Source organism: Hyla sarda, chromosome 7 (assembly GCF_029499605.1).
Source record: "Hyla sarda isolate aHylSar1 chromosome 7, aHylSar1.hap1, whole genome shotgun sequence".
Classification (NCBI taxonomy): domain Eukaryota; kingdom Metazoa; phylum Chordata; class Amphibia; order Anura; family Hylidae; genus Hyla; species Hyla sarda.
The window spans coordinates 191890973-191915701 of NC_079195.1; the positions used below are offsets into that span (position 1 = coordinate 191890973).

The 24729-nt window shown below is 41.0% G+C and overlaps 2 protein-coding genes across 3 annotated transcripts in view; one reads left to right on the forward strand and one right to left on the reverse strand.

The window, feature by feature from the left end:
• The window catches only part of LHX4 (LIM homeobox 4), a 61153-nt gene extending 57990 nt beyond the window's left edge, over positions 1 to 3163 (forward strand). The window contains exon 6 of the mRNA XM_056530015.1: positions 2294 to 3163. Coding sequence (XP_056385990.1) covers positions 2294 to 2655 — 362 coding nt within the window. The 3' untranslated portion in view covers positions 2656 to 3163. The remainder of the gene's footprint in view (positions 1 to 2293) is intronic.
• A 16761-nt stretch (positions 3164 to 19924) lies between these two features.
• Positions 19925 to 24729, reverse strand: part of ACBD6 (acyl-CoA binding domain containing 6) — a 114742-nt gene continuing 109937 nt past the window's right edge. For both annotated transcript variants that reach the window (XM_056531951.1, XM_056531949.1), the window contains exon 8: positions 19925 to 20296. In XM_056531951.1, coding sequence (XP_056387926.1) covers positions 20106 to 20296 — 191 coding nt within the window. In that variant the 3' untranslated portion in view covers positions 19925 to 20105. The remainder of the gene's footprint in view (positions 20297 to 24729) is intronic.

Genomic DNA, 24729 nt, shown 5'->3' on the forward strand with positions numbered 1-24729 from the left:
TCTTTTTTCACATTTTTATTATGAGGTGTTTAACGCAGATTGATGAACAGTATGAACACTGAACAGTATTAGAAATTGAATGATTGCTATAAATAGTCCCCTATGGGGACTATTAAAGTGTAAAAATAAAAAAATAAAAGCAAAAAAATTTTAACAAATCCCCATCCCCAATAAAAATTTCAATTGTCCGTTTACCCCATTTTACCCCCAAAAAGTGTAAAAATTTCTTTTTTATAACATTTTATTCCAATTAAAATTCATAAAAAACGTTTTATATATTTTATATATGCAAACGTGGTATAAAAAAAAAAAAGTACAGATCACGGCGCACAAAATGAGCCCTCAAAAAGTTATAGGTCAGCAAAATAGAGGGATTTTAAACGCACTAATTTGGTTAAAAAGTTTGCGATTTTTTTTAAAGTTGTATAATAATAGAAAAGTATGTAATCATGGGTAGCATTTTAATTGAATTGAACCACAGAATAAAGAAAACAGGTCTATTTTACTGTAAAGTGTACAGCATGAAAACGAAACCTTCCAAAATTAGCAAAATTGCAGTTGTCTTATCAATTTCTCCACACAAATAGTATTTTTGTTGGTTGCGCCATATATTTTATGGTAAAATGAGTGATGTCGTGCAAAAAAATAAGCCCTCATACTACTTTGTGGATGAAAATATAAGAGAGTTATGATTTTTAGAAGGCAAGGAGGAAAAAACGAAAACGTAAAAGTTAAATTGTCTGAGTCCTTAAAGGGGTACTCCCACCCTAGACATCTTATCCCCTATACAAAGGATAAGATGTCTGACCGCGGGGGGCAATGTTGCATGCGGCACCCACCTGTTTCTTGTCTGGAAGCGCTGGAGGGTCTCGGTCGCGACCACTGGAACGGAAGTCCGTGACGTCAGGACTCCGCCCCCTCCCATAGACTTGCATTGAGGGGACGGGGCGTGACGTCACACGGGGCGGAGTCCTGACGTCACAGACTTCCGTTCCAGTGGTCGCGACCGAGACCCTCCAGCGCTTCCAGACATGAAACAGGTGGGTGCCGCATGCAACATTGCCCCCCGCGGTCAGACATCTTATCCCCTATCCTTTGGATAGGGGATAAGATGTCTAGGTTGGGAGTACCCCCTTTAAGGCCCAAATGGGCTGAGTCCTTAAGGGGTTAAAAGTTGCGATAGAATATTTTTCTCTAGTTTAGAAAAGTTGCAATGTTAAAAGGCAGTGCACATAGAAGCATGTATAGCTAAATACCCATAAATGACTATAAAAAATTCTGCTTGCACTCCATTAGCTCCATGATGCCAGTAGCTGGCTCAGAGTCAGGCAACATCTGGAATGCTGAAGACGGTGTATTTTAAAAAGTGCAAAGCGATTCACCAAAGCCTTAAAGTTACAGTGAATTATGGGAGTTCATGCTGTGTTGTTATGAAATATAGTGCATTGTAATGAACTTTGTATTTGTCGACCAGTATCTAGAGCTGCAGGAAAGTTGTAGCCACAACGGAGATGACAGCAATCGGTAGTTACAAAACCCTCTCCATCTCCAGTAAATACCTGAGTAGTATTCCCTGCAGTCCATTTGTCAAACACGGCCGTGAACTAGGCAATTGATCAAATAAATAAGGACGCAGAAGGACGATTCATCATACCTCTAGTTCAGCCATCAAGCGCTTTATGATGATTTTTGTGCTTGCGGAATATTAAACAGCTTATAATTCAAAGCTGCTGCCTATTATTTTATATCAGACTAATTTCTTCATTATATCTATGCTTTACTATACTATAAAGAAGAACTTTATACTGTGACTTGTCATGTTTAATGACACATACTAGGACTGTCCTGGAACCTTGCCCCTGGCCAACATTCAAACAACCAAGAGACGCAGCTCCATTTTTTATGTATTGTATTCAGGATCTTTACATGAAGAAACCGTTTTATAGTGACAATATGGCCTCTGATCTTATTCTGTGTAGTCTTAAGTCTGAATTTCATCAATACATTAAAAATTTGTTAAAAAAATCGAAAGAAAAGTAGATGCATAATGTAACAAATACAATTTTTACAGTGGTCGAAGACATAACTTTGCATTATTACAAATCCTAAATTACCTAAAAATGAACTTATAGGGCTACTCCACCCCCAGACATGTTATCCCCTACCCTGGGGATAACATGTCTAGGGGCGGAGTATCCCTTTAAACTATATACTGTCTTCTTAAAAAATGATATCGAAAATTCAAACAGATTTTTTAAAATTGTTCTTTACAGTGTGTATTTTTTTCCCGCAGATGACCAGATTTTGTCAGAGCTGGGATCAACGGCTGGTATTTACAGTACGGGAGGGGACCTTGTGAATGTGCCTCTAGTCAATGGAGGATTTACAATAGATGCAACAGGACAGTCCTACCAGGAACTTCATGATGGTAGCCCCTATGATATACCACAATCACCTTCTTCTATTTCATCCCTTCCATCTCATGGGTTACCATACAACATGGACAATGCAGGAGGGCTCCTCAATCATCCTCCTTTACGAGCACTACCAGCTGCCCCAACCTCTGACATATCCACAGAAAGCAGCATGGGCTACCCAGACTTCCCAACCAGCCCAGGTTCCTGGTTAGATGAGATGGACCATCCACCATTTTAGAGAAAAGGGATCGAGGTCAGACCTTAAAGATCATTGAGTTTGCCAAACTCTACAGACACCACACTCAGCCTTTGGAAATCTCTTAAATAAAACGTCATGATCCCCCATTCTGGACAGTTCTACAAAACTGAAAGTGACAGCCATACCCAGTCAGATTGGAGATGGTGATGTAGAGTGGAGGATCTCCCATAGACGATGCTCGGTAAAACAATGTATTGATATAAAAACGGAATGTTTGCACTTTTGTGGGTTCTAAATCTCCCTACCTAATCCTGGGTGATCAAGAGACGTCTCCCCACATTTCTCAATCCTCAAGAGTTCATGCTCATGAGTAGTTGTGTCATCTTGCCACTTGAAAACATCAGATGGATCCAACCAACACCACCACCGGCCTTTGTATAAGGCACAGACCATCAGTCTAACATGCAACCGACAATCTATACCCATTATGACGCAGCATTTGTTGTGGGACAGAATCATATGTTTCTGAATAAATGAAATAGTGAGATGAACGTATCTAAGTTTATGACCTCATTCTCTACTGAAGGAATCCGCAACACATCCTGGAAACTAAAAAAAAAAAAAGGATAGGAAGTGTTTATTGGAAGGGCAGTCAGGGTAGTCACCAAGCATATTAACACAGGGGAAACTGTATTTCCATGGGGTATAGGGTGAAAAATGTATACATACAGGTGAAACTCAAAAAATGTGAATATTGTACAAATGGGGGGGGGGATTTGGGGTTTACATGAGCTGTAAGCCATAATCATCACAATTATGACAAATCATGACTTGAACTATCTTACTTTGCATGTAATGAGTCTCTCCCATATATTAGTTTCCCCTTTTAACAGGGTTCTCCGGTGGAAAACAATTTTTTTTAAATCAACTGGTGCCAGAAAGTTAAACAGATTTGTAAATGACTTGTATTAAAAAATCTTTACCCTTCCAGTACTTTTTAGCAGCTGTATGCTACAGAGGAAACACTGTCTTGTCCACAGTGCTCTCTGCTGACACCTCTGTCCATGTCAGGAACTGTCCAGAGCAGCATAGGTTTGCCATGGGGATTTTCTCCTGCTCTGGACAGTTCCTGATACAGGCAGCAGGTGTCAGCAGAGAGCACTGTGGACAAGACAAAAAAGAAATTCAAAAAGTATATAATTTCCTCTGTAGCATACAGCTGATAAAAAGTACTGGAAGGGTAAGGATTTTTTTTTTATAAAAGTCATTTACAAATCTGTTTCACTTTCTGGCACCAGTTGATTTAAAAAAAAAAAAAAAAAAAAGTTTTCCACCGGAGTACCCCTTTAAGTTGCATCACTGAAAGAAATCAACTTCTGCACAATATTCTAATTTTTCGAGTTTCACCTGTAAAGGCAGACTCGGACCATTTGGTCTTCTACGATCAATCTTCTATGTTTCTATTCAGAAATGAAACGGTAGAAACCATCCCTACAAGGCTAGGTTCACATTACGATTGTGCCTTCCAAGACACATATACGTAGGCAACCTGTCACAATGGGACGTCGATGTACATGAGCATGGCCTGTCAATTGATGTCAATGGCTGAAACACAGACAGCTAGTGACTATGTTTAGATCATTTGCAGAGTTTGTGTGTGTTTTGTCTCAGACCCAAAACAATGGATTGCTGCACTTTTTAGTCTGGATTAAAATAGGTGACAAGTTACTTGAATGTAGTTTCTAGCCAACTGTGCTTGGGCCATTGAAGTCAATGGGGCTTGTGACTTTCCATTCATGTATACATTGGCATCCCATATTAATAGGTTGCCAACATATACGCCTCTTGAATGGCATCATAGTGGGTACGAGCCCTTACTATGTACAAGAATAGAATGACACAGTACACAGAATCTTCCATCCGTTTTCTGCTGCATTATTAATAGGTTCTATACCAGTGGTCTCAAACTGTGACCCTCCAGATGTTGCAAAACTTCAACTCCCAGCATGCCCGGACAGCCAACGGCTGTCCGGGCATGCTGGGAGTTGAAGTTTTGCAACATCTGGATAACCATTTTAAGATGTGACATGCCCCATCCCATGTGACAATATGGAGGTATTCTTTCCTAATAGCATTGCTACTTACACCAAACACTGGCACACTAAGTGCCCAAGGGTCTGGGCTACAGATCTGTAGAGACTCAATGTGCCAATAAGTAAACCACCCATTTTACCTGTGCTGGGCCCTTTAGGGTACACTCATATGTATTACATTTTGGGTATTTAGAGCACCCTTAATATGAACTTTTTAAACTTAAAGGGGTACTCCACCGGAATTTTTTTTTTAAATCAACTGGTGCCAGAAAGTTAAACACATTTGTAAATTACTTCTATTTAAAAAATCTCAACCCTTCCAGTACTTATCAGCTCCTTTATGTTCCGGAGGAAGTTCTTTTCTTTTTGAATTTCCATTCTGTCTGACCACAGTGCTCTCTGCTGACACCTCTGTCCATTTTAGGAACTTTCCAGAGTAGGAGCAAATTCCCCATAGCAAACCGATCCTGCTCTGGACAGTTCCTAAAATGGACAGAGGTGTCAGCAGAGAGCACTGTGGTCAGACAGAAAAGAAATTCAAAAAGAAAAGAACGTCCTCTGGAACATACATCAGTTGATAAGTACTGGAAGGATTAAGATTTTTAAATAGAAGTCATTTACAAATCTGTTTAACTTTCTTGCACCTGTCGATTTAAAAAAAAAAAAAAAATGTTTTCCAGGGGAATACCCCTTTAATAATGCTTGTTTTACACTAGGATAAGTTCTTTTTAGGCAAGTGTTTTAGGATGTTTGAGTACAATTTTGCCACATGGTGTTCTAATCAATACAAGATAATAACTACTATGTACAAATGTCAAAAGGGGTCAATGTTCGGTAAATGGACAAGAAAGGATATGGGTGCGAGGAAAACAGAGAAAAGCCCCTTACCTCTGTATCCTTCAGATTTCATACAACTTGTATGATTCTGGCAGGAAAAAGGTCAAGACATTTTCCACTGTTCTGTACATATGGAGGTGTCAGCACGACGCATTTCATGCTGTTGCACATGTTAGTCGTGTGGCAAAGGTGCACAGGTGCATGAGGGACGGCGCTGCTTTATTTCTGGGAAAAGTTTTGCATATGTAATTCATGCCTTTTTCCTTAAGCCAAAGAGAATATGATACATGGGGTACATATCTAATTTGATAGTGTAGAGGTGTCTTAATATGGATAATGCCAAATACTTGAAGAGTTTGCCGGAGCAAGACATCCCTTGTCCATATGGACCAACAAAAGAATTGAAAACCTGCGCTAGGACTTATTATGGTATAGTTGGTGCTCTGCTTCACAAGATTTTACTCTGTTAGGATATGGTGATATGAGTATTTCACAATACGGATGCGCTGATGGCGCTCACAAGAGCAGGCTCCCTACTGTGACTGGGTAGCTATGTGTCTCTGCTTGCAGTAGCGGATTTCCCACTGTAGACAAGGTGCCTGCTTGTAGTAGATGCGCAGTGGGAAATCCGCTGCTACGAGCAGACACAAAGAGCTACCCAGCCGCAGCAGGTAGCATGACATATTTCATCCGCAGCGTGAAATACGTTGTGGATACGCTACGTGGGACCCTACCCTTAGGGTCTGTTCACATGTACAGTATACTTTATATGTTTGATGCCCAGCATTTGAAGCAGATTTCAAACTGTGGTCACTCATTTTGAAATCTGCACCATTAAAGGGGTTGTGCGCTCCCCTGCAGTTCGGAGTTCCGCTCACAGCGTTCGGAAGTTCATTACTCAGTACGCAGCCGCCGGGCATGACGTCTGGCCCGCCCCCTCGTGACGTCTCGCCCGCCCCCTTCCCATAGACTTTCGTTCTATTTCTATTCACGAGAAGATTGAACATAAAATTTTTCATGTGGAATACGCAGGTAAAAGCCCATTTCAGTCAATTAGAGTTTTTTTTTCCTGATTAAATCAGTTTTGTGCGGAATTGATGGTTGTAGTAATAATCCCTTTGGTGTTTGTAGTAATAATCCTCCTCCAAATTTCCTCTTAAAAATTCTGTGTCAAATTCTTCTACAAATCCCACTCTAATTCTGTGCCCATTCTGCTCCAAGCAGAAGATAGCATATTTGCTGAATTGACCAAAATAATTCCTCATCAAATCCTCATTGTGAGCATACCCTAATGGGTGAAGAAAAATTCACATCTGGATTTTTGGAGTGCTGCCTCTTCTCTTTTTGTTTTTTCTTTTGTTTTTCCATAGGGATATATACCACTTAGGATCCCATTTTTGAGCCATATATAGTATGTAGACAGCCATTTGTCAGAAGTCACCATAGCTGCTACAAGAGAAAATATGTAACTAGCGATAGATTAAATACACTTAGATGGTCAAACTGAACGCTTGCAGCTCCACTGTCCATGTGTCGCAATGACGATGCGTCCTGTTCCTTGTAGCTTTTCAATTACCCTAAGTAACCTTGACAGTGTGAATCCAGATCCAAGGCATATTCTTTGCACAGGGGCCCTCTGTTGTCTGTGTCCGCCCCTGATTTAAACCTATACTGTGGAATAGCAATAGACTTCAACAGAGCATGTATAGTCTATCCTTCACTAGATCTGGTTTGCTGTATGCTGGTATGTGTTTTATTTGTGAGACTGAAAAGTGTAGCTTACAAATAAAATGTATCTGGTGTAAAGTACCGTAGACCAAACATAGTCAAAAGTAGACTATGCATGGTGGATTTACAAGTTTGGTACAAGTAACAGGTAAGTTCTAATCTAACTCGTTGCCTATATAATTTTTTTTTTGTCACGTTCTTAGGGGTGCCTTGAAGTATTTGACTTATTTCAATTTTTCTGATATCTGATATTTGACTTACCATCTAGAATCTTCTTCTGTCTATCACCAGCAGTCTGCATACCAAGTGAGTGCTCTTTTGGCCACTGTTATGCTTTGTCCATATGACTTCATGTAATCATGTCCTCCAGTAGCAGAAGGTATGCCACCAGGGTGGTAAACCAATGGCACAGCTGGCATTTACACTTGGAAACTGGTGGCATTAACTTTTTTTTTACTGGCAATATAAAGTGCTGGTAATTTTTCATGCAATAAAAGGGCATGTGCAGTCAGATACTTTCTATTTGGATTAAATTCTCCTCCTCTTCCAGACCATCCAGCCCTAAGAAAACAAAAATCAGTTATAACAGTGCAAAGTAAAATTTAGGATCGGCCATGGCAGGAGAAGGCAGCAGAGAGTCATAGACATTTACCAGCCAGACATGTATCACAGATGTATTGGCCTGTAGGTAAAATACTAAACTTATTTATCAACAGTATCAAATAAAACGTAGCTTTTCATAGTGCTGATTATTAAGAACAACAGACAAAATAAAGAACCTACAATGATGTCTCATTTGGACCATCTAAGGAAATGGCCACTTGATAAGGTGATTCAACAGATTAATAGGCAACATAACAGTTTATAGAACAGAACTCACTTAATGGGACATTGAAGACCATTTTACTCTTTCACAGAAAATTATTTAAGATAATTCCTAAATTTAAACCAATTCTATAACCTTCTCTACCTCTTAACTGTACACCAGTAATCTTAATTTGTTTATAGTCCAGATGATGTCTCTAGGACTGTGCAACTAACCGCAAACAACGTAGCACTTTTGCACCTTGAGAAAGCTGGGACACGGGGGCGAAATGTCGGGGTGGGGATGAAATAGATTTTAATAGTCTCTACCTGTGTTCTAAACCAACCTTAGTCACGTTACAGTACAATACAGCTTGTAGAATGAGTAGGCTATGGCTACAACTATAATGTAGAGAGAGGAGGGTCATACAGTTTAACCACATAAGGACCACGGGTTTTTCCGTTTTGTTTTTTCCTCCTTACCTTTTAAAAATCATAACCCTTTCAATTTTGCACCTAAAAATCCATATGATGGCTTATTTTTTGCGCCACCAATCCGACTTTGCAATGACATCAGTCATTTTACCCAAAAATCTACGGAGAAACGGAAAAAAAAAATCATTGTGCGACGAAATTGAAGAAAAAAAAAAGCCATTTTGTAAACTTTGGGGGCGTCCGTTTCTACGCAGTACATTTTTCAGTAAAAATGACACCTTATCTTTATTCTGTAGGTCCATACGGTTAAAATGATACCCTACTTATATAGGTTTGATTTTGTCGTACTTCTGGAAAAAATCATAACTACATGACGGAAATGTATACTTTTTTATTTTACCGCGTATGGGGCAGTATGAGGGTTCATTTTTTGTGCTGTGATCTGAAGTTTTTAGCGGTATCATTTTTGTATTGATTGGCCTTTTTAATTGCTTTTTATTCATTTTTTTATGATATAAAAAGTGACCAAAAATGTTATTTTGGAATTTTTTTGCGTGTACGCCATTGACCGTGCGGTTTAATTAATGATATGTTTTTATAGTTCGGACATTTACACATGCGGCGATACCACATATGTTTATATTTATTTACATGTTTTTTTATGGGAAAAGGGGGGTGATTTTGACTTTTATTAGGGAAAGGGTTAAATTACATTTATTAACAAATTTTTTACACTTTTTTTTGCAGTGTTATAGCTCCCATAGGGGACTATAACACTGCACACAATGATCTCTTACACTGTTCACTGCAAAGGCATAGCTTTGCATTGATCAGTGTTATCGGTGGTCGATTGCTCAAGCCTGCATCTCAGGCTTGGAGCAATCAATCACCGAAGGGACGCGCCAGAGGAAGGTATGAGGACCTCCGCTCACGTCCCAGCTGATCGGAACACCGCATTTTCACTGCGGTGGTCCCGATCAGCCCCACTGAGCAACCGGGAAGCGTTTACTTTCATTTTAGACGCGGCGTTCAGCTTTGAACGCCGTGTCTAAAGGGTTAATAGCGCGCGGCACTGCGATCGCTGCCACCGACCCGATATGACACGGGGTCACCACGTGACCCGGCGATATATCGCGGAAGCCGGCCAAGGACGTAAATATACGTCCTTGGTAATTAAGGGGTTAAATTGCAGCTGTTCTCCCAATATTACGGGCATAACTACTCTCTAATACAACACAAACGAATGTCCAGCACCAAGTATGCGGATAAAATCTTTGCGTTTATTAAATTCCACAGGACAAACAGGTACAGTTAGTCTATCTGACGCGTTTCGCGCTTAGATGCGCTTAGTCATAGATTCTATGACTAAGCGCGAAACGCGTCAGAAAGACTAACTGTACCTGTTTGTCCTGTGGAATTTAATAAATGCAAAGATTTTATCCGCATACTTGGTGCTGGACTTTCGTTTGTGTTGGATCTGCTGTAGAAGCCGGGGCGGTGCCGGCGTGTCCGTGACACAGGTGTGCGCATAGCAGGAGTGAGCTGTATTTCTCTTGGAAATTCTACTCTCTAATACAGTGTTTCTCAAGCGCGGTCTTCAAGCACCCCCAACAGGTCATGTTTTCTGGATTTCCTTAGTCTTTCACAGGTAATATAACTGTGGTGATGCCCGATTCACTGACCATCATTATATCACCTGTGAAAGACTAAGGAAATCCAGAAAACATGACCTGTTGGGGGGACTTGAGAAAAACTGCTCCAAATAGAACACCACTGGTTTATACCATACAATCATTGGCTGGCTAGTCAGAAAGTCATTCCAGTGTATAGTTCAGAGGGCTATATATATATATATATATATATATATATATATATATATATAGATAGATATTGCTACAGTGATTAGCATATGTTAATCCATATCTCTCTATCCTAATACACCATATCATAAGTAATTTGGTGTGAATATCTAAGCATACAATAGGTGCTCACCATAGTATTTAAGTTTGGTCATTTTTATTAGCATAGGAACAGGATTAGGTCCCAAACCTGCACCTAATCCTGTACAGCAGAGGCCTTCTAGCTACACACAGTAAAGCTCTCCATGATCAAACAGGGTTGTAGCTGTAGTGTCCAATCATAAATTAAATGACAGTGAGGTGTCTAACAGAAAGGATTCACTGGTTTCAGGAGCCAGCTGTGGCCAGATATAAAGTGTACCATTTAGGGCTTGTTCACACTGCCGGCATGCGCTTGCTAAAGGGAGATCTGTCCGTCAGTCCATCGGAAGGACAGGAGTTGAATGGAGAAAAAAATAGTGCATGTCATCAATCAGGACCTGGCAGTGTCAGTAGTTTTGGGTCTGTTTGGTGCAAAAAAATGGCCGAACTGACCGAGAATGGGTGGGAGCACAATGGCAGTGTGAACTTAGCCTAATTATAAAGCCCTTGTAGCCCTTCAGCTATCAAGATACCAGTGTGGTTTGTGGTTAGTTGCACAGTCCTAGAGACATCATCTGGACTATAAACAAATTGGGAATACTGGTGTACAGTAAAGAGGTAGATACGTTTATAGAATTCGTATGAATCTATAAATTATCTTGAATAATTTTATTAAAGAGTAAAGTGTTCTTTAACGTCCCATTAAGTGAGTTCTGTTTTATACACCATGTCATATAGCCTATTGATCTGCTGAATCACCTTATTAGGTGGCTAATTCCTAAGATGGTCCAAAACAAAACATGGGGAGACATCATTTTAAATTCTTTATTTTGTCTGTTGTTATTAATATGAAAAGTTACGTTTTATTGGAAAATAAGGTAAGTGTTTTCCCTGTTATTTTGAAAGTGTAAATGATGGAAATAAAATCTAACTTTTGTTGACATATTATAAGAATGTCTAATCAGTAATTTGATGCCTTTTGGAGATTTTTCCATCTTTCTTGGCTTCTTTATGCACATTAATACAAATTTTTACCTGGGGTGCCCAAACTTTTGATCCCCACTGTAGTGGGGTGAACTATTTGGATGTATACTGCCAGACATGTACATACTGCTTGCTTAAGTAACAGCGAATCATTGAGGCAGATTTACGATTGCAAATGCAACAGATTTCTGGCGCAAAGAAACTGGGGTACATGCTGTACATCACATTTATGAAGTCTTTTAAGAACAATCCATGTACTGCGTTAGAAATAGTACAATGGTTAAAAAACAGAGTTGTCAGTGGTTTGTAAATTTTAATATCTAACTGAAAAAGATCTTGGCCAAAGGTGAGCTTTTGAGGCTCGATATGGTCTCCTCCTCTTCAGAGCATGCCATCTCAGCCTCGAAAGCTTCCCCTAGGTATTTATTAAAGGGGTACTCCAGAGAACAAAATACCCACAAAATAGGTGATGTGTCTGATCGCTAGGGGTCCAACCACTGGGACTCCCTGTGATCCCTGTACGAGGCCTGGCTCTCATGCTGATCTTACCATTCAGCATACTCTCCTGAGTGTTCTAGATCCCACCTAAGGCTGGGTTCACACTACGTTTTCTCCCATACGGGAGCGCATATGGCAGGGGAGAGCTAAAACCTCGCGCTCCCGTATGCCTTTCTATGCGCTCCCGTATGTAATTCATTTCAATGAGCCGGCTGGAGTGAAACGTTCGGTCCGACGGCTCATTTTTGCGCCGTATGCGCTTTTACAACCGGACCTCAAACCGTGGTTGACTACAGTTTTAGGTCCGGTTGTAAAAGCGCATACGGCGCAAAAATGAGCCGACCGGACCGAACGTTTCACTCCGGCCGGCTCATTGAAATGAATGACATACGGGAGCGCATAGAAAGGCATACGGGAGCGCGAGGTTTTAGCTCCCCCCCTGCCGTATGCGCTCCCGTATGGGAGAAAACGTAGTGTGAACCCAGCCTTATATGGGTTTATATTTTGTCCAATAATTCAGGGAATAATCTGATGGGTAGGAGTCTAATTTTAATAATAAAAGTAACTTATTGGCAGAATTTTACAGTCAGGGAGTGTGGATTAGGCATACATGCCCCTCAATATAAAACATTAACTTAAAGTGTACCCGTCAGATGCAACAAAAAAAACTTTTTTTTTTTTATATATCACTCAGTACCTAATCCTGACCATGTACATCTAATTTTTATGTGTCCAGCACCTCTATTTTTTTTTTATTACACATTTAATTTAGCTCACTAGTCTGAATTCCTCTCAAAGGGAGGGGGTGTGGCCTCACTGTGCAGGTCTCCACCCCCTCCCTCAGTATGCCGTCTGCTCACATCTCCCCCATCATTAGCAAAACTACAACTCCCAGCTTGTTCTCACTGACAGTAGCGGGACACAAGCTGACAGTGGGAGGATTTTTCCTCCAGCTGTGAGCCCTGCGTTCACAGCTGTCAATCAAGGAAGTGTGTCCATGACATAGGTGATGACTCCTGGACACAGCAGGACTAGTATGTGTCCAAGCAGGCAGGGGGGGCAGTTGTTTGACTGGCTTTTTCAGTATGAAATACTGAACATTTTCTAATGAAAGCAATTGAAAAACCTATTGGTTATACATGCTTTACAACATGTCAAAAGTTTTTGTATCTGACCGTGCCCATTTAAATAATTATAGTAAAATCCCATTTTAGGAATGGGTTCAGGTATTTTTTAAGTAGTAAATGAACATTCTGACATTTTTGGAAAAGAAAAAATGGGTAAGGCCCTTGCACATTACGGAATTCATGAGGCAGCAGCCTCTCATTGCCATTAGTGGTATTCTGCTAAACTGTGCACACTGCAAAATTTCTGTGGCGAAAATTCAAATTCCCGGAATACTGAGTGAAACTGCTTTGACGTCAATAGGCGGTCATAGAGCTCCGACTGTTTACGGTGGCGGCAGGCACATGGAATACTTTTGGGCTTAAGTATTAGTATCCTGACAAGGCCCAAACTAAGAGAATAGGTAACTGTGTCCAAGCATCTCCGAAACAACAGGTTTTCCCAGAATTTAGTGTTTAGTAACTTCCACAAATTCCAAAGACTCTTGGTGTAGAACAGCTGAATAAAACTAGGGAGACTATAAGCTTGACTATGAGGAATGCCTGGCCTCTCATCTTCCAGGTAAAATCTAGAGGAAAGGAGGTAGAACACTGCACAAGAATCATTTTATGGCACATTTACATCAACAAGCCCTTATGTCTTTAACAGCACATTGCCAACCTGACTCAGCACTGGATCTAAAACTGTGCAGCTCCTTACTGACACAGCACAATCTTACTCATTTGCACTATTTGTATAGTAATGTTCTGCATGCTGACATTTTAATGGTAGTTTAAGTGAAGATTCTGAGCAAGAACATCTAAACATTCACTGCAGAAAAAACATTATTTGTTCTAGAGCAGAGCAACTCGATGTGATCCTCTGCAAAGTACTGACACATTCTGTTGGTGTTTTGTCTTAACATTCACAAATGGATGAGTTTGCTCAAGGCGTCTATTTCTTAAATACATGTACTGCACGGATCATCAAGTGAATAACTAAAGTTGTGTTTATTGTATAAGGTGTCACAATGTATACAGTAACACTCGAGTCACCACCTAAGATGATCCTTGTCATTATAAAATTCTGTAGTCAAAAAAATTGCACAAGAAAAATGCACAAGGTATTGACAAGGTATGAATTATGAATTCTTTGCAGATGACTAGAGATGAGTGAACTTACAGTAAATTCGATTCTTCACGAACTTCTTGGCTCGGCAGTTGATATCTTTTCCTGCATAAATTAGTTCAACTTTCAGGTGCTCCCGTGGGCTGGAAAAGGTGGATACAGTCCTAGGAGACTCTTTCTTAGGACTGTATCCACCTTTTCCAGCCCACCGGAGCACCTGAAGGCTGAACTAATTTACGCAGGATAAGTCATCAACTGCCGAGCCGAGAAGTTTGTGACAAATCGAATTTACTGTAAGTTCGCTCATCTCTACAGGTGACCTTTCTAGTGCTTGGATACTAAGGGCACACAGCAGAATGTCCGCCCAGAAATGTTCTGGGCAAACATCCTGCAGACCGTTTGGAAAGGCGCCATAAAGTCTCCATAGACAGCAATGCATTCCTGAGTGGATTCCGTCCCAAAAAATCTATGTCAATTGTCAATGTCCATTTTTTTCAGCAGAAGCCATAATTGGGATTTCTGCCGCGTCCCTTCAAAAAAAAAACTATCCAACTCTGCTGTAACAGAAAATTCTGAGCAGAATTTTCCATTGGATTCTGTTCGGAAATTCTGTTGCGTGAACATGCCCTTGGGTTCACCTAGGTGCAGTGATCCATGTGCAGCTGACCTGGAAAGAAGTGCAAGACGACAAGCTGGATCCATTGCACCTCATGTCCCATAGGATGAAATAGAGCATGACATTGGACCTAGGGATGATCTACCATTGGTGCCCTCCAGTGTGGTTGTCCTCAGTACACAAAAAGTTCCATACAAATTTTTGGATCTGGCAGAATCATGCTGGATAGCAAGTATGCTGAATTTGCTTTGGTCATATAAACTGCACGAAGAGAACGATTAGGAGTCACTCTACTTTTAAAGGGGTACTCCGCCCCTGGCATCTTATCCCCTATCCAAGGGGCGGAGCCATGACGTACAGATGCTCCGGCCCCTGTATTGCCCGTCATTACATGCAGAGCGATCTCGCTCTGTGCAGTAATGATAGCGGGGTGCTGCAGCGGCGATTCCCGGGGTCCCCAGCAGCGGGACCGCGGCGATCTAACATCTTATCCCCTATCCTTTGGATAGGGGATAAGATGTCTAGGGGCGGAGTACCCCTTTAAAGATAACTTTGCATGATAAGGATGTACTAAAAGACAAAGTTACAAAAAAGTTAAGGTGTTAAAGTAAAGCTGAGTAACAAGATGACAAATTTGTAAACATTTTAAAACTTGAGACAGCGTGAGCAAGATCCTCCTGCCACATTTGATGCCCTAAAAATGCCAGCATTTGTTATTGTCAAAGATGTACCAGGAGGGTCTTGCTCATGTTGAGGACAGTTAAAGGGGTGATCCAGGAATAGAAAAATACTGCTACATTTCTTTCAAAAACAGCTTCACATCTGTCTCCAGGTTGGGTGTGCTTTTACAACTTGGCTCCATTCACTTCACTAAAACTGAGCTACAGAACCACACCCAACCTGGAGACAGAGGGGAGCGTTTTTTGAAAAATAGTAGCTCTGTATTTTCTGTTCCTGGATAACCCCTTTAACTGTCCAAAACACATTGGCTCTACCAGTAATGTGTTTTTACAAAATGTTCAATAAAGTTTTTCATAAATACAGGAAGACTACCAGCTCTAACATTCATAACATTCTCAAACAGTAATACATTACTAAACTCTGCTGACCTGACATACAATTTTTGATTGATTTCTTGTCAAAGGAACTTAAGAACTGGAAGATCTTCAAGAAACAACCGAGTACCTCTAGGGAACAAAAACTTCACATCAGAATATTGGTTTATCCACTTGTGGATATAAGAAAGCCCCTTCATTGGTGCACATTAAATTCCAAATATGCTAAAAATAACTTATCATACAAAAACTTTTTTGTCCAAAAAGTTATAAAGTCTAATGGTATATGATGAACAATTCTTTAAAAACCATTCTCATTAACATGTACACAGATTATAATCAGATGAAATCCTTCAGTAGAAGATCACTGCAAATGCTCTCAGACATTACTAAAAGTTGTGGGTCTTCTGATTTCACAACAACATACTAAAAGTCTATTTACAAACGTCAAACGATAATGAGATGGAAAGATGGTGGACACTCTCCACAATGCTCACGTGGCGCACATACCCGATGGTCCCCTATATGGGTTATAAGAGGAGCTGCTATGCACAGCATAACATCTGGGATTTGGGCGACAGGTCACATACATAAGGAAACTAAATAAAATATCCCTGTTGTTTCCTAAACAAGGAATGAGCATGAATATATGGCTATACATGTTGAAACGGGTTGTAGAAGATCTGGAACACGTTTATTTCCAGAAACCATTTCACTCTTGTCCATGGACAATGTCTGGTATTGCAGACTAAGGCCAATTGAAGTGACCAAGCCAATTTGTAATAGCAGAAGCCCATAGACAAGAGCCATTTCCTAATCCTATATAACCTTGGTATAAGTGAAACATCTACCATGAGTATCTAGGAACGATCTCATCCTAATGCTGAAGTAATAGGTTATAGTCTTTTATTGTTGTAAAATAAACTAAATTTCCTTATTGAGCTGCAATACCAGACAGTCCCCTGACAAGGGTGGCACTGTTTTTTTTTAGAAAACAGCTCTCTCTAAGTTTATTTTGCAGTAAGTCCACTGGTTCTATTTAGAATGAACAAAATGGAGAACTTTAAAGGGGTACTCGGGTGGAAAACATTTTTTTTTTTTTTTTTTTTTTATCAACTCGTGCCAGAAAGTTAAACAGATTTGTAAATTACTTCTATTATAAAAACTTTACCCTTCCAGTACTTATTAGCAGCTGTATGCTACAGAGGGAATTATTTTCTTTTTTAATTTCTTTCCACAGTGCTCTCTGATGCCCGTATCAGGTACTGTCCAGAGCAGGAGAAAAAATCCTCATAGCAAACCTATGCTACTCTGAACAGTTCCTGACACGGACAGAGGTGTCAGCAGAGAGCACTGTGGACAAGACAAAAAAAAAAAAAGATTTTAAAAAGCAAAAGAATTTCCTCTGTAGCATACAGCTGCTAATAAGTACTGGAAGGATAAAGATTAATTAAATAGAAGTAATTTACAAATCTGTTTAACTTTCTGGCACCAGTTCATTTAAAAACAAAAACAAAAAATTTTTCCACCGGAGTACCCCTTTAAAGAACATGACTTGACCACATGAAGACCAGTGAGATGGTCACGTTTTAATATTTGGAACTTTATAAGCCACAAGACAGATTTAGCACTCCCCCTCCCATCCCCATCACTGCAGATGCTGGTCTCAGCCTCTCTTTGGGTTTTATTTATATCATCTTTTTTTAATCATTTTAACATTTAATGCTCCTCAATTAAAGTGTTTTTAGAGTGGATCCAGCTTAAATTGTGCATTAAGCACTTTGGTTAACGGTAGTTAAGGGCAAGGAGAGGGATTATAGTTGAGCATGTGTGCGTGTCAGAGTGTATATATATATGTGCAGAGCGCTCTGCTGTAAAGCAGATTACGCTGCGGCATTTGCAATGGTTAGGGCAGCTCACAACCTGCATGCATATGGCGAGAGAGAGGAATTAACCCGTTCATGGGATGCAACAGTAATGCATGGTTAGCTTCTACGCAGAATACTACAAGGGATTAGTTCTTCTATGAAAACAGGATTCGGAACAGATTTAAGTAAAACTGATATGATGAACATTCCCCAATGTCACTTTAAACACTGAATGTAGATTGAAACTGGTGGGAAGACATGTTGGCAGGGACCCTACAACCTAAGCAATGCTACTCAATGTGTCCAACTGCAGGTTACTGCCTCATTATAGACATAATGTGACGATCTAAAAATCATATTTAAAACATGATTTTTCTTGAGCTCAGCTCTATAAGGGTTGGGCATTGCCTGCTACGATGTCAGGAACACCGTGCCATGTCACCCAACCAGCAATCCTGTGTCTACCCCAATGAACTTCTTGAGACCTCTTAACAGTCTTCTGGGTGGGTACCCATGTCCTCTTAAGGCAATGTTTCCCAGCGTGCCTCCAGCTGTTGCAAAACTACAACTCCCAGCATGCTGGAAGTTGTAGTTTTGCAACAGCTGGAGGCACCCTTGTTGGGAAAAAATTTCATAAAGAGGTACTCCAGTGGAATTCTCTTTTTCTCTTAGTTAAAACAGATTAGTAAATTACTTCTATTTAAAAATCTTAATCCTTCCAGTACTTATCAGCTGCTGTATACTACAGAGGAAATTATAAAGTTATTTTCTGTCTGACCACAGTGCTCTCTGCTGACACCTCTGTCCATATCAGGAACTGTCCAGAGCAGGAGAGGTTTGTTATGGGGATTTGTTCCTGCTCTGGACAGAGGTGTCAGCAGAGAGCACTGTGGTCAGGCAGAAAAGAAATTCAAAAAAGAAAAGAACTTCCTCTGTAGCATACATCAGCTGATAAGTACTGGAAGGATTAAGATTTTTAAATATATGTAATTTACACACCTGTTTAACTTTCTGCCACTAGTTGATTAAAAAAAAATAAATAAAAAAAAAAAAAATATTATATATATATATATATATATATATATATATATATATATATATATATATATATAGTTTTCCACCGGAGTACCCCTTTAAAGGAGTCTCCAAATAAACCACCATCTATGTACTTTAGGCAAAAATTGATGAAAATGAACAATTTAACAAAAAAAAAAAAATGATTCAGTTTTAATTGAATGGAAAGGTTGTCTCCTAAAAAACAAAAAATTGCCGGGGTTTGAAATCTTCATCTTATAGTCAGAACAAAAAGGGAAGTTTTATTAAAACTTGTGTACAGAAAGAGTGGTGCAGTTGCCCATAACAAATCAGATCGCTCCCCCAAGGACCTTATGTTCAGAAATGAAAGATTGCTCATTGTTGGCCTATGGGGATTTGCTTCTAAACTGGGCGGTTCCCGAAACAGGTAGCACTTAGACAAAAAACGAGCAACTCAACTTCAGCAGCTCATAAGTACTGAAAGGATTAAGATTTTTTAATAGAAGTAATTTACAAATCTGTTTAACTTTCTGGAGCCAGTTGAGATATATATTATATATAAAAATAAAAAGATTTTTCCTGGATAACCCCTTTAATGACTGACAGCCAATATAGCCAAAAAAGTGTATGGCTGCATTAAACAAAATTGTTTACCAGCCGATTGTTCATACATCTGTTATAACCCATCAACCTACTTCTATGTGATCGATTACACACATATCTCCACGTATATAGCCACATTCAAGGACTCCATAAACATTAGCCTACAATTTAATGATCTAATAAGCATGGGGCCCTCCAACTTTCCTCCAGCACAATCGAGAGAAGGATCAGGTATATTGGATCTCTACTGGCTGATCCTTTGGATTACAGAGAGATAAGCTGCCGCTAGAGAAGTATGACAGTGGCTTACCCCACCTCGCTCCATTTAGATGCATGAATGTTAGACTGACCTGAACATTCACGTCTATAGAGAAATTGGGAGAGCGCCGTCAGCTAAATACACATTCGGCCATCAGGTATTGCCTCCATTTGTCAATACCGTAATCAATCATCTGCTTCTTTCTGAAACATAAAAACTGGAAGCCTATCCATAAAAAACTCCTCCTCCCTCAAATTTAGGATATATATGAAGAGCGCAGTATTCAGGTAAAGGGAAATGTAACATCTGATAAAAAGAAACGGAGGCATTCTTCGTTTTAAGATATATTACAAAGTTTATTTTCTTTGCAAGAATTATTGAGGAGGGTGTCTTGCGGGAAGAAGGGGGGAGTGTTTGACAATAGGTATATGCTTGAAACACCAAAAAAAAAAAAAAAAAAAAATTCCTGTGAAGGCCAGAAAGGGTTAACTTGCACTGAACTTTATTTTGCACTTTGTAAAAGGCTTGGAGGTTTGTCATGTTCTCCGAATGCGACATGTTGCTTTAACATATCTGAAATTTCTTTGTTATCTGTAGCTTCATGTGGCTGGAAACCATCATTGTCCACGAGAGAAGGGTCAGCACCATGATCCAAGAGCATGTCCACTATATCGGCAAACTCACAGGCAGAAGCTGCAAGAACAAGAAACATTTACATAAGGAGCAAAAGAATACAAAAAAGTCAAGATCATATCTACATATAAAAGTTAATTACAGTCTTAAGGTGCATAAAGAGACATGTACGCCTCATGCGTGTTAAAGTCCTTATCACCCTGTACGCATCAATATTTTATTGGGGTTACTGCAGTGCTACCATAGATAACAGCAGGGTAGAGCTATGAATCTAATGAAAAAGGTAGAGGTAAGAAAAAAAAGGTAAGAATCTTCACAGACACTTACATTACTTCTCAATAACTTAAAAGGGTTAAAATGTAAACCCCTTAATGCATAAATTCACTATAGCTATAAAGTACTAGATACAGAAAGTCAAACTTCTTTACCATTACTCTTCATTCGTAAGGTGATTTTTCTATGCTAGCAGTTAGAGATGAGCGAATTTACAGTAAATTCGATCCGTCACGAACTTCTCGGCTCGGCAGTTGATGACTTTTCCTGCATAAAATAGTTCAGCCTTCTGGTGCTCCGCTGGGCTGGAAAAGGTGGATACATTCCTAGGAAAGAGTCTCCTAGGACTGTATCCACCTTTTCCAGCCCACCGGAGCACCTGAAAGCTGAACTAATTTAGGCAGGAAAAGATATCAACTGCTGAGCCGAGAAGTTTGTGACGAATCGAATTTACTGTAAATTCGCTCATCTCTACTAGCAGTCTTTGGATTACCTGTAGTTTAGGTACAGATTAGCTATTAGGCACCTCTGTCACTAATGTGCACTGGCTTTGATTCGAAATACAATGAAAATACAAAAAGATATCTGCAGCTCATCTCCCCTTGGTCTTGCACGGATCCTAAGCCTGGCCCAGCTTGGTACGTAACAGTCGAAAAGAACAGTTGATCCAGCAATTCCTTAAAACACCAATTCTTTATTCCAAACAGTTAAAAGTTGCAGGACGAGCACACATCACACCACCTAGCCGGTGTCACACTCCAAATGGACGCGTTTCGAGCGCATGCGCTCGAAACGTGTCCATTTGGAGTGTGACACCAGCTAGGTGGTGTGATGTGTGCTCTTCCTGCAACTTTTAACTGTTTGGAATAAAGAATTGGTGTTTTAACCCCTTAAGGACCAATCCCATTTTCACCTTAAGGACCAGGCCAATTTTATTTTTGCATTTTCGTTTTTTCCTCCTCGCCTTCTAAAATCCGTAACTCTTTCATATTTCCATCTACAGACCCATATTAGCGCTTGTTTTTTGCGTGACCAATTGTACTTTGTAATAGGGATCGACCGATTATCGGTATGGCTGATATTATCGGCCGATAATCACGATTTTGGGCATTATCGGTATCGGCAATTATCTTGCCGATAAGCCGATAATGCCCCGCCCCCACCACGACCGCCACCCCCTCGACCCGCCGCACCGCACCCCCGACCCACGTCGCACCCCCCACCATGATGCTAGGCGGTATACCGGTATGGATTTTTTCCCATACCGCTATACCGATCGGGCCCCTCCCCCACCCTCCGAGTCAATAAAAAAATTAAACTTACCCGTAATGGGGGTGGTCCAGGCCATCCTTCCTTCATGTAGTGTCCGGGGGCTTTCCGGGTGGAGGGTGGTCCGGTCCGGGCTGTCCTTCTCCCACGGTCTTCTTCTCCACTCTGGGCAGGCTCCGGCCTAGTACGCTGCATAGACGCCGCTACGCCGTGACGTCCGGTGCGTCGCTGCGCACGGGCGTCACTGCGCAGCGACGTCTATGCAGCGTACTAGGCCGGAGCCTGCCCGGAGTGGAGAAGATGACCGCCGGAGAAGGACAGCCCGGACCGGTTCACCCTCCACCCGGAACGCCCCCGGACACTACAGGAACGATGGATGGATGGCCCGGACCACCCTGACAGGTAGGGGAGAGAAGCGGGTGGTGGCGGCGGCGGTCTATGGCCCCGCAAAAGCCACAGCAGATCACTGATTTAAAGCGCCGCTTTAAAATCAATGATCTGCAGCGGTGTCGCAGGGGGTTAAATAGCCGATAACTTATACCGGAATATCGGTATAAGTTATTGGCTATCGGCCCTAACCTGCACCGATTATCGGTATCGGCCCTAAAAAAACGATATCGGTCGATCCCTACTTTGTAATGAAACCTCTGATTTTACCATAAAATGTACAAAACCACAATTTTGCACATTTTGGAGGGTTTCGTTTTCACACTGTACAATTTACGGTAAAAATTACGTGTTCTTTATTCTGTGGGTCAGTACGAATAAAATGATACCCATGGCTAGATACTTTTATATTTTTGTACCGCTTAAAAAAAAAAATCTAAATCTTTTAGTACAAAATCATTTTGCCCACCTATAACTTTTACATTTTTACATATATAGGGTGGTATGAGGGCTATTTTTGCGCCGTCATACCACATTTGCATATATAAAACTTTTATATAATTCTGTATAATTTTTTTATAATTTTAATTTTTTTTGAATAAAATGTGACAAAAAAGCAGCATTTTTGGACTTACATTTTTTTACGTTTACGCCGTTCACCGTTCGGGATCATTAACATTATATTTTGATAGTTCTGACATTTACGCACGCGGTGATACCAAATAGGTTTATAAAAAATTATGCTTTTTGGGGGTAAAATGGGAAAAACTGACAATTTTTATTGGGGGATTTATTTTTTATTTTTTACACTTTTTACGTCCCCATAGGGGACTAGCTATAGCAATCATTTGGTTGCTAATACTGTTCAGTGCTATGTATAGGACATAGCACTGATCAGTATTATCGGTTATCTTCTGCTCTGGTCTGCTCGATCTCAGACCAGAGCAGGAGACGCCGGGAGACGGCCGAAGTCAGGTGAGGGGACCTCCGGCCGCCATTACAGATGATCGGATCGCCGTGGTAGCGATGCCGGCGATCCGATCCTCTATTTTATTATGCGCATTGCCGCAGATGCCGTGATCTGTACAGATCACAGCATCTGAGGTGTTAATGGGGGACATCCGCGCAATCGCGGATGTCAGCCATTACCGGCAGGTCCCCGGCTGCTGATAGCAGCCGGAACCTGCCGTGTATAACGCGAGCACCTCTCCGATACTCGCGGTCATACACAGGACGTAAATGTACGTCCTGGTGAGGGAAATACCGCCAAACCAGGACGTACATTTACGTCCGTGGTCGTTAAGGGGTTAAAGAAAAACTGTCAGCTTGCTCCCCCCGCTCTAACCAGCAATACTGGCTGGTAGTGTGGGGGACGCTGATCAGTTTGATGCCTACTGTGCCCAGATCTGCCCTGCCGTTTGGCCGAAATCCTCGATTTCATATGCTAATTAGGTGCTAACTGGCACAGGAGGAGTTACCGGCACTCTGACGTCAGCGCCGCTCATCAATATTCCTCCCATCCCAACGCCTCTCCCCCTGCTCTGTAATGAAGAGGGAAAGGTAGAGAGAAGGGAGGAATATGGATGAGCTGGCCGGCGCTGTGGACGAGCGGCGCTGACGTCAGAGTGCCAGTAACCCGCCTGTGCCAGTTAGCACCTAATTAGCATATACAGAAAATCGAAGATTTTGGGCAAACAGCAGGGCGGATCAGGGCACGGTAGGGATCAAACTAATCAGCCTTCCCCCGCACTACCAGCCAGTACTGTTGGTTAGAGCGGGGGGGAGCAAGCTGACAGTTTTCCTTTAAGGAATTGCTGGATGAACTGTTCTTTTCTACTGGCACTGGCTTTGATTCTGCAGCACTTGGAGGGTAGTAGGAGGGTACGATGTTCTTCCTCGCCAGCAAGTCTGTGTACACAACATCTGTCAAGAAGTCTCCGTGACATTTCACAGAACTCTAGGGGATAAAAAGATGCCAAGTGTACTCATTGGACTGTTGTGGTGTCACCCATAGCGTTTATGGGACGGCAGTGCGCACAGTCAACCACAGGCACACTGGTGAAGAGGAACTAAAGATTCAGGTACAATATCTGCTGTTTTGCACCTATCCTAAAGACAGAGGTCAACATTTTAATTTCCAAAAAATCTGAGTCAAAAGTACGCAAAGAAGACAAAATAATAGAGCTGTGTAATGCTCCAACCTGATAATACATATGGAGCTGTCCTTATTCATACAGTCTGCTCTATGGGCAGGAAAAGCATAGAGACCTATGTACACATTCCATGCTGAGAACTTGCACTAAAATGTTGACAAACAATACCACTCCCCCCCTTGCAGCCATGACCCCTAAAGTACAGCACTCAGGCCACTGAATTCTCAGACTACAAAACCTACAAATCAACCAAGGAATCAATTTACTCTAGACCTCATGTAGAACATTGCTTATATATACACACACACTCCTGTAGTATACAATTGATACACTCCAATGATTACGATCATGCCCATGTAGTCCACGACCGCCCATTTGCTCCTCCATATATCTACGGTATACTCCTGTCTT